The 16,320-nt window shown below is 60.5% G+C and overlaps 1 protein-coding gene across 2 annotated transcripts in view; it reads left to right on the plus strand.

Annotated features, from left to right (window-relative positions):
- Nucleotides 1–16,320, plus strand: part of NOTCH1 (notch receptor 1) — a 41,931-nt gene that overhangs the window by 11,853 nt on the left and 13,758 nt on the right. For both annotated transcript variants that reach the window (XM_064393385.1, XM_064393386.1), the window contains exons 3-16: nucleotides 5,728–5,990; nucleotides 6,231–6,569; nucleotides 9,440–9,562; nucleotides 9,712–9,945; nucleotides 10,051–10,206; nucleotides 10,293–10,478; nucleotides 10,871–10,984; nucleotides 11,596–11,709; nucleotides 12,637–12,870; nucleotides 13,214–13,324; nucleotides 14,000–14,192; nucleotides 14,417–14,562; nucleotides 15,084–15,197; nucleotides 16,085–16,204. In XM_064393385.1, the coding sequence (XP_064249455.1) occupies nucleotides 5,728–5,990; nucleotides 6,231–6,569; nucleotides 9,440–9,562; nucleotides 9,712–9,945; nucleotides 10,051–10,206; nucleotides 10,293–10,478; nucleotides 10,871–10,984; nucleotides 11,596–11,709; nucleotides 12,637–12,870; nucleotides 13,214–13,324; nucleotides 14,000–14,192; nucleotides 14,417–14,562; nucleotides 15,084–15,197; nucleotides 16,085–16,204 (2,447 nt within the window). The remainder of the gene's footprint in view (nucleotides 1–5,727; nucleotides 5,991–6,230; nucleotides 6,570–9,439; nucleotides 9,563–9,711; nucleotides 9,946–10,050; nucleotides 10,207–10,292; nucleotides 10,479–10,870; nucleotides 10,985–11,595; nucleotides 11,710–12,636; nucleotides 12,871–13,213; nucleotides 13,325–13,999; nucleotides 14,193–14,416; nucleotides 14,563–15,083; nucleotides 15,198–16,084; nucleotides 16,205–16,320) is intronic.

Below are 16,320 nucleotides of genomic sequence, written 5' to 3' on the forward strand. Positions count from 1 at the left end.
TCACAGTTGTGCTCCTGAACCTTCTCTGTGCTGGGGTGGCTCTGCCTGAGACTCTGGGGCTCATCTGAGGTGGCTGTTCTGAGTGGCATCCCCCAGCCCAGCCTGTCGGGGTGGGGGCCTCTCCCCATGCTGGGAGACCCTACACCCAGCACCAGGGAGTGTCCTGGTCCCGTTAGTCTCGAGTGCCCCCAAAATGGTGCTCGAGGAAAGAGCTGAGCCTGCCCTGCTCAGCTTTCCCACGCTGCTCGTACCTTGGGGAAAACAAGCACGGCCGTTTGTGCTTCCAGCAGCTGAGGGTGAGGAAGAGGTTAGGTGATAGCAGAGCAGATAAGAGGCAGCCTGGATGTGGGGCCAGGCTGGGGCTCCCCACCAGCCCCCTGTCCCCTCCTGCAGCGTGGGGCTGTCCCTTGAACCTCTCCCTCCAAAGGATGGGCATGGGGACAGCCTGTGCTCCAGTTTACACCCAGTTTCCACTTTGATTGTTGGGGATTTTTGTACATTTTAAGCCCAGAGTGTGTTTTACCTCCAGCCCTGCCACGGTCTCAGCGTCCCTTGGGAGGACAGGCAGTGGCCAGGCAGGAGGGCAGTGGGTGGTGTGAGCTGGGGGGTGATGCCCCATCCAGGACATCCCCCTGGGACACACCCTGGCCCCGGGCTGTGCATCCTGAGTTTGAACAAAGCCCCCGTGCTGCCATGCGGGAACGCCTGGGTGTCATCTGTGCCGGCCGTGGCAGATGGCAGCTTAGTGCAGAGAGGAAAACATTAGTCTTGGGTCAGAGGTCACAGGAACATCTGCCTCGGGATGCTTTCAGTGCCCGCATTGCTGCGGAGGGACAAAACCTGTTGCTGGTGGCTTGGAGGAGCAGCCTTGAGCACCACGAGCGGGGACAGAGCCAGCAAAGGGCTGGCAGCCCCAGAGCCACACACAGGGGAGCACCCAGAGCACAAACCCCAGGCTGGGGGGCTGGGATGGGCACCCCAGCTGTGCCAGCTCTGCCAGAGGTGCTGGGAGCTGTGGAGCAGAGCTGAGGCAGCAGCTGGCTCTGCTCCTCCTGCAGCTCATTCTGATTTTCTGATCTGCTGAGCTCTCCTGGAGCCTTGCTGGAATAGCTGCAGCGCTGGGTTGTAACTCCTCAAGGATGTGCAGCAGACACAACAAATGCACGTGCCCGTGCTGAGCAGATCCAGATTTGGCCCAGGCTTGGTGCTGGGAGCAGAGTGGGAATTCAGGGCTGCTGTTGCTGTTCCCAGGCTGTCCCCAGGGACTGCTGTCTGACCTTGGACAAGGCCTTCTCCATCACCCTTCACTCTGGCCATGAATCATGCAGATTTATGGCCGGCAGCTCGGTGCATTATTAATCGTGTCCCCCCTCACCACAGTTTGCACTTGGATGCTCATTCCGAGGGGGAAGACACATCCCAGCCTGGTGCTGTGGGAATCCAGCTCCCAGCCTCTGCCTGACCCCCAGAAACAAAAAAAAGCCACTGGGATGGCCGGCAGCCCCAGACACCCGGGGGTGTAAATCAGAGTGCTCACCCCTGCAAGGAGCACCCACAGGGGTGGGACTGGCTGCTGTCCCTGTCCTGCCTGCTCCCGTGGTGGAACACACCCCAGAAGTGTGGAGTTGGGAGATTTCCTGCTGCAGTGGTGCTGGGAGAGGGAGAATTGTGTTGGAGCAAGGCTTGGCCATCAGCAGGATGGGGATTGGAATGGGGATTGGGATGGGGATGCTGTCACCTTCCATCAGTGGCTAAAATGCAGCACTTGGTGCCTCCTCAGCACGTTAATGAGTCAGTGGAAACAGTGAGAGGGAGACACAGGGGTATTTTTAGCCATTCCTGCCTGGTTTGGGAGCTGGGTGCTCGTCATTCCTGGAGCTGGGACTGTGACCACAGTGGCCTAGCTGAGGCTTTCACAGAGGCTCCTCAGGACCCCAGGCAGCTTGGCCACGTTTCACTGCCTCCAAGCTGCTTTCTAATGGCCCTCCTGAGCTGTTTTGATCCTGCAGCACCCGCCCTGTCCTCTGCCAACACGTATATCTGTAATTAAAGCCGAGCTTTAATGTCTCCTATGCTAATTTCCATGAGCTGCTCGGGGTTTGGTTTGGGTAGCCCTGGCTTGGGAAATGCCAAAGGAAAAAACCACAGGGTGATCTTCAGCTGGCTGAGCCCGCGGGGACGTCGCATCCTCCACGTCTGCTCACCTGGAATCCCTGACACCACCTCATGTTTTCTTAAAGAAAATAAAGCTCAGCTCCCTGGGCTGAGCTTTAGGAGAGGTTTTTAGTCCCTGGAGAAATAGGTGAGGTTGTAGCAAAGCTGGGAGCTGAACTTAGCTCTGCTGAATCCAGCCTTTCCAGACCTGGAAAAGTTGAAAAATAACTACAACTTGGATTGCCCTGGTTCTTCACCTGGTTTTTGATCTCTTGCTTTGCATGCGAGACTTGTCTCCAGGCTTTCCTCTGCAGCCAGGACTCTGAATCTGCTGAGGTCGCTGGCCTTTGAAATGCAGCTCAACTCTGTCTGTGGGTGAGCTCTGGGACTGTGAGGGGGGGGAACAGTGAAATTCATCCTGTGGCTTCATCCACAGCCGGGAATGTGCTCTCCCCTGCTTGTCCCAGAGCTGCTGCTGCAGAGAGGGCAGGAACAGCCTTGTTTTCTGCTGGAGCATCCACAGGAGATGCAGGAGGGGTGTGGAATCCACCAGGTGTGAGGGAGGAGGATGTCCTGGGCACAGAGAAACCAAGATGACTTAGAAACCATGGGAAGATTTGGGAGGTTCCCCGTGCTGGGAGCTGTGTGTGCAGGTTGGAGCTGCTGGGCACGTACAGAGGGTCTGTGCTGCACGTGGAATGACAGAAACTCCTGCCTGGGTTAGAGCTGTGACTGCTGGGTTGGAAGGGTGCCTGTGCTGTGGTGCTTTTTTCCTGAAGATTTGCTGGGAATGCCCCTTTTGGGAGGAGAAATGTGGAGCATGAGTGTACCCTGGACTTGCTGGCCCACCTGTGCCCACCTCAGCCCTTCCAGGCTGAACTCTTCCCTGCCACCTGCTGCACTCTCCTCACTGCTGGAGCCGACTGTGGCCATAAATCAGCTCTTAACACAAACAAATAGAAATCAATTATGAAATAATCTACCAACTCCATGAAACTTGAGGGGTTTCCTGGAGCACAAGCCTGGAAAGCCCCTGAGCAGCCCAGCCAGGTGTGAGGCAGCCCCCAGCCCGGGCACTGCCGCTGACCCCAGCCCGCCCTGTGCCTCCAGGCAGGGGCTTCCCTGTCCCTCAGGGCTCTTCTTCCCATCACTAATTAACCTCCTGGCTAATAACCACGCCCAGATTCGGGCTGGCATTTACTTTGGTTTCCCATCCATGTGTTCAAACCCCCACTTGCCTGCGCTGGAATCTGAGTTTGGTTCCGAAATTAATTTGGTGGGAGGGCGCTGGGCTGTGTGCCCCTCTCCCCGACCTCACAGCGCAGGAACCCCAATTCCAGAGAGCCCTCCTGGCCTCCTGCCTTGGCCTGGGATGCCGAGCATCCCCTCGGGTCCCGCAGCATCCCCTCGGGTCCCCAGCATCCCCTCGGGTCCCGCAGCATCCCCTCGGGACCCCAGCATCCCCTCGGGTCCCCAAAATCCTCTCGGGTCCCCAACATCCCCTCGGTTCCCCCAGCATCCCCTCGGGTCCCCAACATCCCTTCGGGTCCCGCAGCATCCCCTCGGGTCCCCAACATCCCCTCGGTTCCCCAACATCCCCTCGGGTCCCCAACATCCCCTCGGGTCCCGCAGCATCCCCTCGGGTCCCCAAAATCCTCTCGGGTCCCCAACATCCCCTCGGTTCCCCCAGCATCCCCTCGGGTCCCCAACATCCCCTCTGGTCCCGCAGCATCCCCTCGGGTCCCCAACATCCCCTCGGGTCCCCAGCATCCCCGTGTCCCTCTCCCTGGTGGCACACCGCGCCCAGCGCTTCCCGCGCTGCCACCCGACCTCTTTGTCCCGCATCAATTTTTTCCCCCTCTCCTCATTCCCCTTTTCTCCCTTTCCCTCCCACTGGACCCTCCAGTGACGCTCCGCTATCCATCCCCCTCCTATCGCTGCGCGGGAGGATTGTTTTAAGAAAAAAAGCGTGTGTGCGTTTTTTTTTTTTTACCAGATGCCCGCACAGCCCCGCGGCGTGCCTGTGCCTGCTCCTGTCGCTGCTGCCGTGGCCGGCCCGGCACAAAGAGCCCTTCTGGGGCGGCCCCGAGCTCCGCGTTCCCCCGCGCAGCCACCCAGGAGCGCCGGCGCTCCGCGGCCGCGGCGCCCGGGGCTCGGGGCCGCCGGCGAGCCGGGCACGGCCCGCGGGCGCCGGCAGCTGCTGCGCCTCATTAGGATGCACACCTGCTCCCCGCCGCCCTTTGTGCGCCGAGCAGATGCCCTGATTTATTATTATACACATTTTCTTTTTCATTTGGCCCGGATAATGCCGTCTCATTAACTCGAAATGTCTCCGAATCCTGACAAATTCTCACACAATCCCCGACAATGAAATCAGAATTGGGTTAAAAAAAAAAAAAAGAAAGAAAAAAAAAAAGGAGGGGAAAAAAAAGTAGGAGGAGAGGGGGAGCGGGGCTGAAACGTGGTCTTGCTGCCGGCAAAGCGCTGTGGCTCCGGGCTGGGGTCTGCTGGTTGTGCTTCACCAGAGGAGCCCCACGGGCTTGTTTTGGGTGACTGCTGTGCTCTGCAGCATCCTCTGGGACCCCCTGCCCACCCCCTTGCCGCAGGAGGCTCAGGAATGCCATGTCCCAGCAGATCTGATGGCAGCAGGTGGGAGCTGGTGGTGCCCCCAGCCTGACCTGCCACAGCACCCTGGGGACCCCCAGTGCCCAGGTGCTGTCACCTTCCCCACCCACCACCTCCAGCTGGGGCTGCCTTACCCCCAAGAGGGGGTTTGTGCCTCATCCTTGGGGTTTTTTTGTGTCAGGTGCATAGCCTTGGTCTGTCCTCATCTTTCCTCCTCCGCAGAGCCCTGCCAGCCACACATCCTGCCCAGGCCCACCAGGATGGCTGGTGGGGTTTGCCCTCAGGGCTTATCTCTGGTGCCAGCTCCAGTCCTGCTCCAGCCCAGGTGGCCAGTGGTGACAGATGGTGACATCAGGGGTTCTTTTCTCAGGGCCCCCACGCAGAGGGATGCAGCAGCCAGAGGCACTCACCCTCCTTGTGCAGGGTTTGGCTTTGGGGAAGCTCTCAGCTGGCTTGGAGGAGCAGGAACTTGTCCCACCTGTTGCCAGCCAGTGCCGAGCCCCTGCTTAATTGTGTTTGAGTGATTTAGGACTGAGGGAGGATAAAAATAGCCCTGGTGCAGCAGAGACTCCAGCGTGGGCAGGAGCAGGCAGGGAGCAGGGCTGTCCCCATGCTGCCTGGCCCTGTGGATTTGGTGTGGGTATGAGGATGCTCCTCTTCCCCCCACCATGTGTCCCTTGTGCCTCGATTCCCTCTTCACCAGAAGGGAAGGGAGAAAAAACCTCCCTGCCATGAGACGCAGGATGTCAGCGCCGTAACTGCGGTTGTGCAAGTCAGCACAGGCCCCTCCACGGGGGACGCCTTTGTTCCCAGCACCTCTTTCATCCTCCCCTTCCCAGCCAGGGCAGAGCCTCGCCGCTGCCAAACCCGCCGCGCGGGGCCGGGGCGCTCGCTGCCCTCGGGGCCGCGCGGTGCCACGCCGCTGACGGCGCGTCTCTCCCCTGCCAGGTGCAGCGGTGCCTACGTGGGCGAGCGCTGCCAGCTGCCCAACCCCTGCCTGAGCTCCCCCTGCAAGAACGCGGGCACCTGCACGGCGCTGGTGCGCGGCAGCACCGTGGATTACAGCTGCGCCTGCCGCCTGGGCTTCACCGACGAGCTGTGCCTGACGCCCCGCGACAACGTGTGCCTCAGCAACCCCTGCCGCAACGGCGGCACCTGCGACCTGCTGACGCTCAGCGAGTACAAGTGCCGCTGCCCGCCCGGCTGGTCAGGTGAGGGGTGGCACCTGGGGGCGCGGCTGGGCTCGGCAGGGCTGCCACAGGGGTGGTGAGGCGTCTCTGGGCTTGGATTTGGGGAGGTGGGCAGGGCGGTTGGCAAAGATGGTTGGGGGTGGGTGGGTGGCAGCTGAGGGAATTGTGACCCCGCTGCGCAGGTACAGCCAGATTCACGTCACTGCCACCAAGAGCTGAGCTGCTGTTTGCATCCTCACCCTCCCTCCTTGCCCTCCCCAGGCAAAACCTGCCAGCAGGCCGACCCCTGTGCCTCCAACCCCTGTGCCAACGGGGGCCAGTGCGTGCCCTTCGAAGCCCACTACATCTGCCGCTGCACCGCCGGCTTCCACGGCGCCAACTGCAAGCAGGACGTCAACGAGTGCAACATCTCGCCGCCCGTCTGCAAGAACGGGGGCAGCTGCACCAACGAGGTGGGCACCTACCAGTGCTCCTGCAAGCCGGCCTACACCGGGCAGAACTGCGAGCACCTCTACGTGCCCTGCAACCCCTCGCCCTGCCAGAACGGGGGCACCTGCCGCCAGATCGGGGACACCACCTACGACTGCACCTGCCTGCCAGGTAGGGAGGGGCAAGGCGTGGGGCAGCGCCTCAGTCCACCCTAAGTGAGGTAGTGCCTGGATTTCCAGCGGGTTGTGAGGCTGGGAGGGGCAGAACCCTCTGGATGTGGGCTGTGTGTGCTTTAGGGAAGACGATGCCTGAGGAGGAGAGTTCATCTGGGGGCTTTATATACTTTGTGTTTCACCAAAATAGCTCTTCCAAAACAACTGTTTGAGCAGAGGCCCCTGTGCGGATGCTCATATTCCAGAATAAGAGTGCCTTTTTCCGCTTTAGCTTAATCCACTTCCAGAATGGAATAATTAGCCCGGAATAGCTATTTTGGAAAGTTTCCGAGTGCTAATGGAGCTGGGGAAGGAAGACTCTCTCTGTGCTCGCTGCTGCTCCCTCCGGCAAACTCTGGAGCAGGCCAGCAGGATTGCAGCCTCTGGCATGGAGAGCTCCTGTGGAGGGGCCTGGTGGGCACTGTCCTGGGAGCTCAGCGCCCTGGGAGGCATCTTGGCACCCTGGAAAGGAGCTTGGCACCCTGCAAGCCCTAGAGAAGAACAGCAGCTGTGAAAGGGCCCCCTGACCCCAGCAAGCCCTTTCACTTCTGCCCTCACACTGTGAGTCTGCAGTGCAGTAAGGGCAGGGAAGGGACTGAGCAGCTTCACCCCATCCCTGGGTCAGCTGGAGAAATGAAACTGGAGTTTCAGCCCAGAGCCACGCTCAGACCAGGTTGAGTGCTGTCCTCACCCGAGCCAGCCACACTGGCCAGCTGTGGCAGATGTGGAGGGGAGGCACCCGTCCTGTCCCTGGGGAGGAAGCTGTGGGCAGCAGTGCCCTGCCTGAGGAGCCTCTTGTGGGGTTGGTTTGATCCTCTGGTCACCCATAGCCCAGCAGTGGCCAGAGCAGGATGAGGGTTGGGTGGTTTTCCCCTCTGCACCCTGGGCAGGGCTGGGCATTGCCCTGGGGAGCTCCAGCCTGCTTCCCTGTAGCTCCTGCCCCAACTCTGCTGGGGACGTGGCATCGAGGTGGGGATGGGGTCTCCCAGATGGCACAGACACCCACACCCTGCTGGGCTAGGGAAGATAAATAATCCCTGTGAGCCGTGTGGGCGATCTGGTCTTGCTGTCTGACACAGGTTCAGAGGTTCCACCCCCTTCCCAAACCTGCAGTACCTCATGAATCTCATCAACCATCCAGGACAGACAGGGCCCTGCAGGATCTCCTGCCTCACCCCCACAGCACTCACCCAGGCTGGAGCAAAGCTCCTGTCCTTAGGGACAGGGAGCTGTGGGGCTGACCGGGCGAGCCGTGCCAGGAAGGAAACCTTTCCTTCCAGCATGATGCTCCTTTGGAGCAGCTCCCAGCCCTGTCCCGCAGGGCTGGGCAGGTGGAGGTGCAGGAGGAGCTGTGCTGGCCCTGCCCTGCCCTTCTGCTGACGAGGCACTTTCACTGAGCAGCCCCAGCGTCGGGCACGGCGGGGTGAGGCACAGCCCGGGGCAGAGCCCTGCTCCCGGCAGGATCGGCGCTGTCACACCCAGCTGCGGCTCCGTGGGCTGCTTCCAGGAGATTTGCATCCTGCAGGAGCTGCTTCACCTCCCGTGGGGCGGCACAGCCCCTGCTGCAGGGAACAGGGGGTCCCTCAGCAGCTCCTCCATCGCACACAATGCGGGAGCTGCACGGCAGCAGAGGGACAGGGGGCTGTTCCTCATGATAAGGGGGTGATTGATATGCTGGTATGTGGCACAGCAAGCGTGGAACAATGTCCCCTTTTCATTCCTGCAGAGGCCTGGCTGTACCGGGTTTCTTCAAGTTAAACTAATCTTGGCTGTTTTATCGTGCCATCGCTGCAGAATGTAACCCTGAGTTTAAAGTAATTGCCCTACTAATTACTCATTTGGATGGTTCAAAATGAGTTAATCCTGGTTTCTAGGACATTGGGAGCTATGGCTGCTCAGGCTCAGCCCCGCTGCTTAAAAATGAGGTGCAAATCAATGTTATCTGCTCTGGGCTCCTACCAGCAATCATAAAAAGCTGTGGCTGCTCCCCATGTGATGGAGCTGGGGAGAGGAAAACGTGGAGAGAGTGAGGGGAAAGCTCCCAGCTGGGCCAGGCTCTGGGGTCCCACAGAGGATGAGTCTGGGCACCTGGTCCTTACCTGTGCAGGTGTCTGGGTTGGGGTGCAGGTGTCTGGGTTGGGGACAGCCTGCAGAATGCCCTGGGAGGGAACTGCAGATGGACACTGGCACTGTGGGCTGGCATTGCCATCCCAAACCCCAAGCAGCTGGGTCGAGAGCTTTGAGGGTCGTACAGTAAATGCAGCTTTTAACACAAATGCCAGTCAGAGGTGGCTTGGCAGATGTCCTGAGGAGGGCCTGGCTGCTGTGCTCCTGCTGCAGGGGCTGGGGGCGGCAGGGTTTCCATGCTATCAGCTGGAGGTGATAACAAACCCAAGCAGAGGTGGGCTGGGATGAGCCCAGCGCCGTGTGGGATTGTGGCTCGCCCTGGCAGGGACTTGGATCCCCCTCAGGGGCAAGCACTGCTGCTGAGGCTCTTTAAAAGGGAAATTAAACGCTGGTGATTCAGCACTGGGTGCCACAAGCCTTCGTGGGAGCAGCTCTGCTTCGTTCTGGCTTGTGTAGAGTCAGATCCTCCACTGCTCGGGGCAGGGCTGGAGGCTCTGGCAGCAGGGACAGCCTGCCCTGTGCAGAGGCAGCTGCTGCTGCCAGGCCCCAGCAAGAGGCAGAAGGGGATGAAGATCAAACCAGGCAGTGCTTCAAACCCACCTGAAAATGAACAGCCTGCTGGTGGTGGGGGGTGGCGAGGGGCACGGTGGTGACACAGCCAGTGGGCGAGTTGGCATCATGGCAGCTGTGTCCTCTGCGCAGGGTTCACGGGTCAGAACTGTGAGGAGAACATCAACGACTGCCCAGGCAACAACTGCAAGAATGGGGGCACCTGCGTGGATGGCGTCAACACCTACAACTGCCAGTGCCCACCTGAGTGGACAGGTAATGCCAGGAATGATGGTGGCACAGGGCTGGGCTGGGAGGATGAGTCCTGTTCGGGGGGATGATGGGCACAGCGTGGGCAGAGCCGTCCTGCTTCACATCAGGAGTGGTCAGTGCCAGCTTCACACAGGTGCCCTGTCCCCTGGCAGGTCAGTACTGCACTGAGGACGTGGACGAGTGCCAGCTGATGCCCAACGCCTGCCAGAACGGTGGCACCTGCCACAACAACCACGGCGGCTACAACTGCGTCTGTGTCAACGGCTGGACGGGCGAGGACTGCAGCGAGAACATCGACGACTGCGCCATGGCCGCCTGCTTCCACGGGGCCACCTGCCACGACCGCGTGGCCTCCTTCTACTGCGAGTGCCCCCACGGCCGCACAGGTGAGGCCCTGTCCCCCTTGTCCCCTGCCCTGCGTGTCCCCCGGCTCCTTGGTGCAGTCTTGGTTGGTGGTGCCCATCGTCCTTGACGTGCCTTTGGCTGCCCAGGTTTGCTGTGCCACCTGGATGATGCCTGCATCAGCAACCCCTGCAACGAGGGCTCCAACTGCGACACCAACCCTGTCAATGGCAAGGCCATCTGCACGTGTCCTTCGGGGTACATGGGGCCAGCCTGCAACCAGGATGTGGACGAGTGCTCACTGGGTGAGCTCTCATGGGTGACAGCACGGCTGGGGAGGGCTCTGGCACAGCCAGGAGCGAGTCCTGAGAGCTGTGCTTGTGTTTTACAGGAGCCAACCCGTGTGAGCATGCAGGGAAGTGCATCAACACCCAAGGGTCCTTCCAGTGCCAGTGTCTGCAGGGCTACTCGGGCCCTCGCTGTGAGATTGATGTCAATGAGTGCCTCTCCAACCCCTGCCAGAATGATGCCACCTGTCTGGACCAGATCGGGGAGTTCCAGTGCATCTGCATGCCCGGTGTGTGGGCAGCCCTGTGGACTGAGCCTTGGTGCTGGGGGTGGGCACTGGGAGGGTTTTGAGTGGCCCTGAGCTTCAGCTCAGTGTGGGGTTGGGTCAGCATCTCCTATGTGCCTGGGGACAGCACCAGAAAGAAGGAGCTCAGTAAAGGTTGTGTGGTGGGGGCACAAGAAAGTGACATTTGGGCACCATCAGCCCTACACTGATCTCCTCCTCTTGCCAATCTTGGCTTGGATTGAGCCAAAACCTGTTGATCCAAGGAGCAGCTTGTGCATCAAATCCCACAGCTCCTGAGCTGCCTTTTAAAGACAGGGGATCCAGGTGTAACGCACGCACTGTGGGGCTGTGCCAGCCCTGTGCCATGGTGCTGACAATGCTGGGTCTCTCGGCAGGGTACGAGGGGGTTTACTGCGAGATCAACACGGACGAGTGCGCCAGCAGCCCCTGCCTGCACAACGGCAACTGCCTGGACAAGATCAACGAGTTCCACTGCGAGTGCCCCACTGGTAGGTGGCACCCCTCCCACTGCCAGCAGCCATCCCACTGCTGCTGTGGTGGAAACAAAGCTCGAGCCAAGAGTGGGCTCCTTAGATTTCATGGCCCTCCGAAATGGGGAGAGCGTAGGGAGCACCTCTTGGTGCTTTGGAGGGAGCTTCTCCAATTGCCATGAGGGGCTGAGCCCCGTGCAGGCCATGCTGCTCCAGCTCCCGCCCATGGGAGAGGGGAAGGAGGATTAAACCCCACGGCTTTGCACTTGAAAAGGCCCCTCTTTGGGAAGGAGGGCTGGGGGCTGGGGGGGGCCGCAGCAGCGGCTTTGAATGCGGTGTCAAAGTCACGGGGTGGAGCAGAGAATGGGGAGACGGTTAATCTGTGAAAGGAGGTTTTGAAGTTCAGAGACTTTGCTCCTCTAGAGATGTAAATAAGATGCTCTCAATGGTGGGTCGCAGCCCCGCATTCAGGGCCCCCAGCAGCCGTCCCCATGGAAACCCGGCGCCCCAGCCGGGATGCGGGGGGCCGGCGGGAGCGGGCAGGGGGGCCCAGCAGGAGCTGCCCGGCAGGGAGGGGAGCCTGGAGGGTCTGGCCCTGAGCAGGGAGGTGACTTTTCCCTCCGTTCCAGGCTTCAACGGGCACCTGTGCCAGTTTGACATCGACGAGTGTGCCAGCACCCCCTGCAAGAACGGTGCCAAGTGCGTGGATGGCCCCAACACCTACAGCTGCGAGTGCACTGAAGGTCAGGGGATCCTGGGGGGCTGTGGGGGTCCTGCCTCGTGGTGTGCTATAAAACCACATTGAGAAATCATTCAGTGCCCACCTCTGCAACCACCTGCTGTGGCAGGTGTCCCCACCAGTGAGGCTGGACCCTGCTGATGTGACTCCTGTGGGGCAGGATGTCCCTTTCCCTGTTGATGGCAGAACAAGCCGAGCTCTGGAGCCTGCTGGCCCCGGAGCCAGGTGTATGGAGCCTGGCACTCCTTAGGTGTGGCCCCGCAGCCGCCGTCCCACCGTGCAGGGAGGGGGAAGGCAGGAAGGAAGGAATAAAGCTGCCTCTATGGGGACGCAAGGTGCAGGGCCGCGGGGGCTGGCCGAGCGAAACCCAAGGAGCAGTTGCACAAAATGATGACTTGAGCCCTGGTGGCAAACAGTGGCTCTTTTGTGGAGCAGCTCCCGCCAGAAATCTTCCAGCTGAATGGCCTCTAATTAGTGTCTTGCTAATGCCAAGCCCCGATGAAAAGCTGCTATGTGGGCTTGGCGGGGTCTAGTCAAAGCTGTACTTTGTCCTCGGCTCTCCACCCCCAAACCCGGCGGGGAGGGAGCCGGCCAGGAGAATAGGAGCTGCCGGGGGGGTTATTATTGGGGGGTGCTTGTGGCCAGCCCCCCCGTGCACGCCGGGACGAGCGCGGGGCCCTGCTTGCAGCCGAGGCTGCTTTAATGCAGGTCATTGTGCACCCCGGGACAAAGCCCCCCGGGCTGGGCTCTGACCAGCCCCCCCACCAGCACATCGGGGTGCTCCCTACCTGCACCCCACTCCTGGGGGTCCCAGAGATCACAGTGGGGCAGGTAGAGGCTCCCTGGTGCACTGCCTCACGCCTGGAGAGGGTGGGAAGGAGTGTCCCCCGTGTCCCCCATCCTCAGCCTGTGTCTCTGCTGCTGGTGGCAGGTTTCACGGGTGCTCACTGCGAGATCGACATCGATGAGTGTGACCCTGACCCGTGCCACTACGGGACCTGCAAGGACAGCATCGCCTCCTTCACCTGCCTCTGCCAGCCCGGCTACACGGGCCACCGCTGCGACATCAACATCAACGAGTGCCAGAGCCAGCCCTGCAAAAACGGGGGCACCTGCCAGGACAGGAACAACGCCTACAACTGCATCTGCCTCAAAGGGACCACGGGTGAGCAGGAGGGAACCCATGTGGCTCCACATGGGTCGGCAGCATCCCTCTCCCATCCCCTTCCTGGGGCAGGTTGGCCCTGGGCCACCACCAGCAGCCGCCCTGGTGCCGGGGCTGGCTGGGGGCATCCTGGGTGAGGGCGAGTTCTCCCAGTTTGGTGCCCAGCTCAGGCAGGAGCCGCGCCCCAGCCGGGAGCTGCCCATGGCGGAGGCGCTTTGTTGTGGGGTGGTGCTGGCAGTTGGTGCCAGCGGGGTTCATTTTACTGCTTTGACGGGTCTGGGGACCTCCTAATGACAGCCCTCTCCTCTTGGGGACCCCCTAACAACCCCCCTCTCCTCCCCAGGCTCCAACTGCGAGATCAACCTGGATGATTGTGCCAGCAACCCCTGTGACTACGGCAAGTGCATCGACAAGATCAATGGCTACGAGTGCACCTGCGAGCCGGGGTACACAGGTGAGAGCAGGGCCTCACACCCTGGGGACCTGCAGCTGCTGGTGCCTCACAAAACCAGGACAAGGGTGCGAGGAGGAGGGGGGATGCTGCCATCCCGCTTGTAGGAGGTTTTACACCCTCCAGCGCTCCTGCTTGTTCAGGAGGGTGACCCCGGCTCAGTCTGAAATCAAAGGGGTGTCTGGTGCTGAGAATTCGACTCCTGCTGAGCCCACTCCCATGGGTATCAGGTTGCTTGCCTCGTCCAACTGGTTTGTTTGATGGCTGCTGGAAATGGTGGAGGGCTTTGATGGGAGCAGCCCCCACCGCTCCCCGCTCGCGCGGCCCCTTGTCCTCGGGCCCGCCGGGAGCTGAAATAAAGCCTGGCTTTGTCAGGCATGGCAGGTAGGGTTACAGGCTGAAACCTCCTCCCTTCGGTGTTCCCTCCTGGGCCAGAGCAGCCCAGGGCACGGCCTCTTCCCAGTCCCATTTAATGAAGGCAGGCAGGCCATGCAGGGTGTGAAGTCACCCTGCCTGCAGGGCAGCCCACTCCTCTGCAGCCAGCACAGTGTGTCTGAGACCCCAGCCTGCAGCAGACACTCCCTGGGTGGCTGGAGGGGGAGCTGCCTGGTGGGTGCACCCCCCAGACCATGTTGTTCATGCTTTTGGGGTAACTGTTCCTTGCTCCCCCTTTCCCAGGGCGCATGTGCAACATCAACATCGACGAGTGTGCCAGCAACCCCTGCCACAATGGGGGCACCTGCAAGGATGGCATCAATGGCTTCACCTGCCTCTGCCCCGAGGGCTTCCACGACCCCAAGTGCCTGTCTGAAGTGAACGAGTGCAACAGCAACCCCTGCATCCACGGGAAATGCCATGATGGATTGAATGGGTAGGTTAGAGGGTGCAGGGGCTGCTGGGGACCAAAGGGTCCCCAGCAAGGTCAGGGTTAGAGGAGGGTGAGCATCTGTCCCCTGAGTTGGTGCTTGTCCATGCTCTGAGCCAGTGCCATGGGATATTCCCCTGAAGGGACAGGATTTGCTGGTTAAATGATGGCTGGTGCAGCCTAGAGGGTCAGGATGGACCAGCTCTTTATGCCCCACTTTTTCCCCAAAGCTACAAGTGTGACTGTGACCCTGGCTGGAGTGGGACAAACTGTGACATTAACAACAACGAGTGTGAATCCAACCCCTGCATGAACGGTGGCACCTGCAAGGACATGACCAGTGGCTACATCTGCACCTGCAGGGAGGGCTTCAGCGGTGAGTGGGGGGTTAGGTTGGATATTCTGAAAAATTTCTTCCTGGAAATGGTGCTCAGGCACTGCAGCAAGCTGCCAAGGGAAGTGGTGGAGTCACCATGACTGGAAGTGTTCAAAATGGATGTGGAACAGAGTGATGCTGGGTTAATGGTTGGACTTGGTGATCTTAGAGGGCTTTTCCAGCGTTTACAAGTCTGTGATTCCATGATTCTAAGGGTGCAGCCAGGGATGCTGCCATGTTCCCCCCACACCAAGGCATGGGTGGGAGCTGTGGGTGGGTGTTCCATGATGCTGGGTGGGCTGGAGGCTTCATTTTTGGGAAGAGTGGAGCCCCAGGTGTGGCTGGGAGCTGTGGCAGTGCAGCCCTCATGGAGACCTTCAGGGCTGGAGCTGAGCACAGGAGGCTTTCCCAGGGCAGTGGGTGTGCTGTTGTCATTGCCACCGTGTCCCCACTGTACCCTCATTCCCCTGCCACCAGCACACCTCCATCACAGCCACTTCTGTCTGTTTTTCTTAACACAGGCCCCAACTGCCAGACCAATATCAACGAATGTGCTTCCAACCCCTGCCTGAACCAGGGCACGTGCATTGATGATGTTGCTGGCTACACCTGCAACTGCCTCCTGCCCTACACAGGTGAGGGGAGCACCCCGTGCCCCACCACAGCTCTGTGGAGTTTCTGCTTCACGTGTGACACCAGACTGGTCCCCAGCACATGCAGTGTGGGCTGGCACTGAGCATGAAAGCTTCCCTCATTCTGCCCACAGCCACGGCTCCACCTCTCCACGACGCAGCCGGAGGAAATTGCAGGAGCTTTTTTTTTTCCTCCCTTCCTCCTCTTCCTCCTCCTCCTGGAGGGTGGCTCGGGGGCAGCAGCACCCAGGGGCTGCCCCACTGACACCCCAGCGTTCCCCAGCCATGGTGCCCGTGCTGGAAGGGGCGATCCGAGGCCGAGGGGCCGGGGGATTCTGCTGAGCCAATTCCTGTTTGCCGGCCCTGCGCTTCCGCTCGCGCAGCCCGGCACAATTGCAGGAAGCCATGAGCTGTTTCCTGCCCTCACCAGTGGCCATAGAAACCCCTGGGGGGGACGGGGACTGGGCAAGCAGGGAGGGGAAGGCTCTGGAAAATAGCAAAGGCCAGTTCAGGAGATATTGGCTGACAGGGAAGATAAGGGTTTGGAGGGAACGTGTCCCTTGGCTGGACGTAAACAGGAAAAGCAGCAGAGAGGGAAGGGGGGAGGGAGTGCAAGGGGGAAAAGACACCCCGAGCAGCACTTCCCTGCCAAAGGAAGTGTGCATTGCTGTCATGCGGCCCAGATAGCCAGGGCTTAAAAGGTTGTGGGGGTTTGGGGTCATGGGTGAACCAGAATGGAGGAGACAGCCCCAGCTGGGCTGCCCTGGGGTGCTGGGGAAGTCCAGAGCCTTCCCCAGACTGGCAGCAGCCCAGGGCAGGGGAAAGGGGTAGCGGGGTCTTGGGCCACCTGTCCTTTTGGAGAGTGTCAGCGGGTGCTTGTGCCTGTGCAGGAGCCACCTGTGAGGATGTGCTGGCCCCCTGTGCTGGCAGCCCGTGCAAGAACGGCGGCGAGTGCCAGGAGTCAGAGGACTACAAGAGCTTCTCCTGCAGTTGCCCCCCTGGCTGGCAAGGTATGGACATGGCCCTTTTGGGGATTAGAACCCCCTGATCCCCTCAGGGAGGGAAAGGCACGGGGGAGGGAGACAGGTGGATGGGACACAACTGTTACCTGCATCCTTGGCTTCTG

This window comes from Passer domesticus, chromosome 18, assembly GCF_036417665.1.
Source record: "Passer domesticus isolate bPasDom1 chromosome 18, bPasDom1.hap1, whole genome shotgun sequence".
In the NCBI taxonomy this organism is placed as follows: domain Eukaryota; kingdom Metazoa; phylum Chordata; class Aves; order Passeriformes; family Passeridae; genus Passer; species Passer domesticus.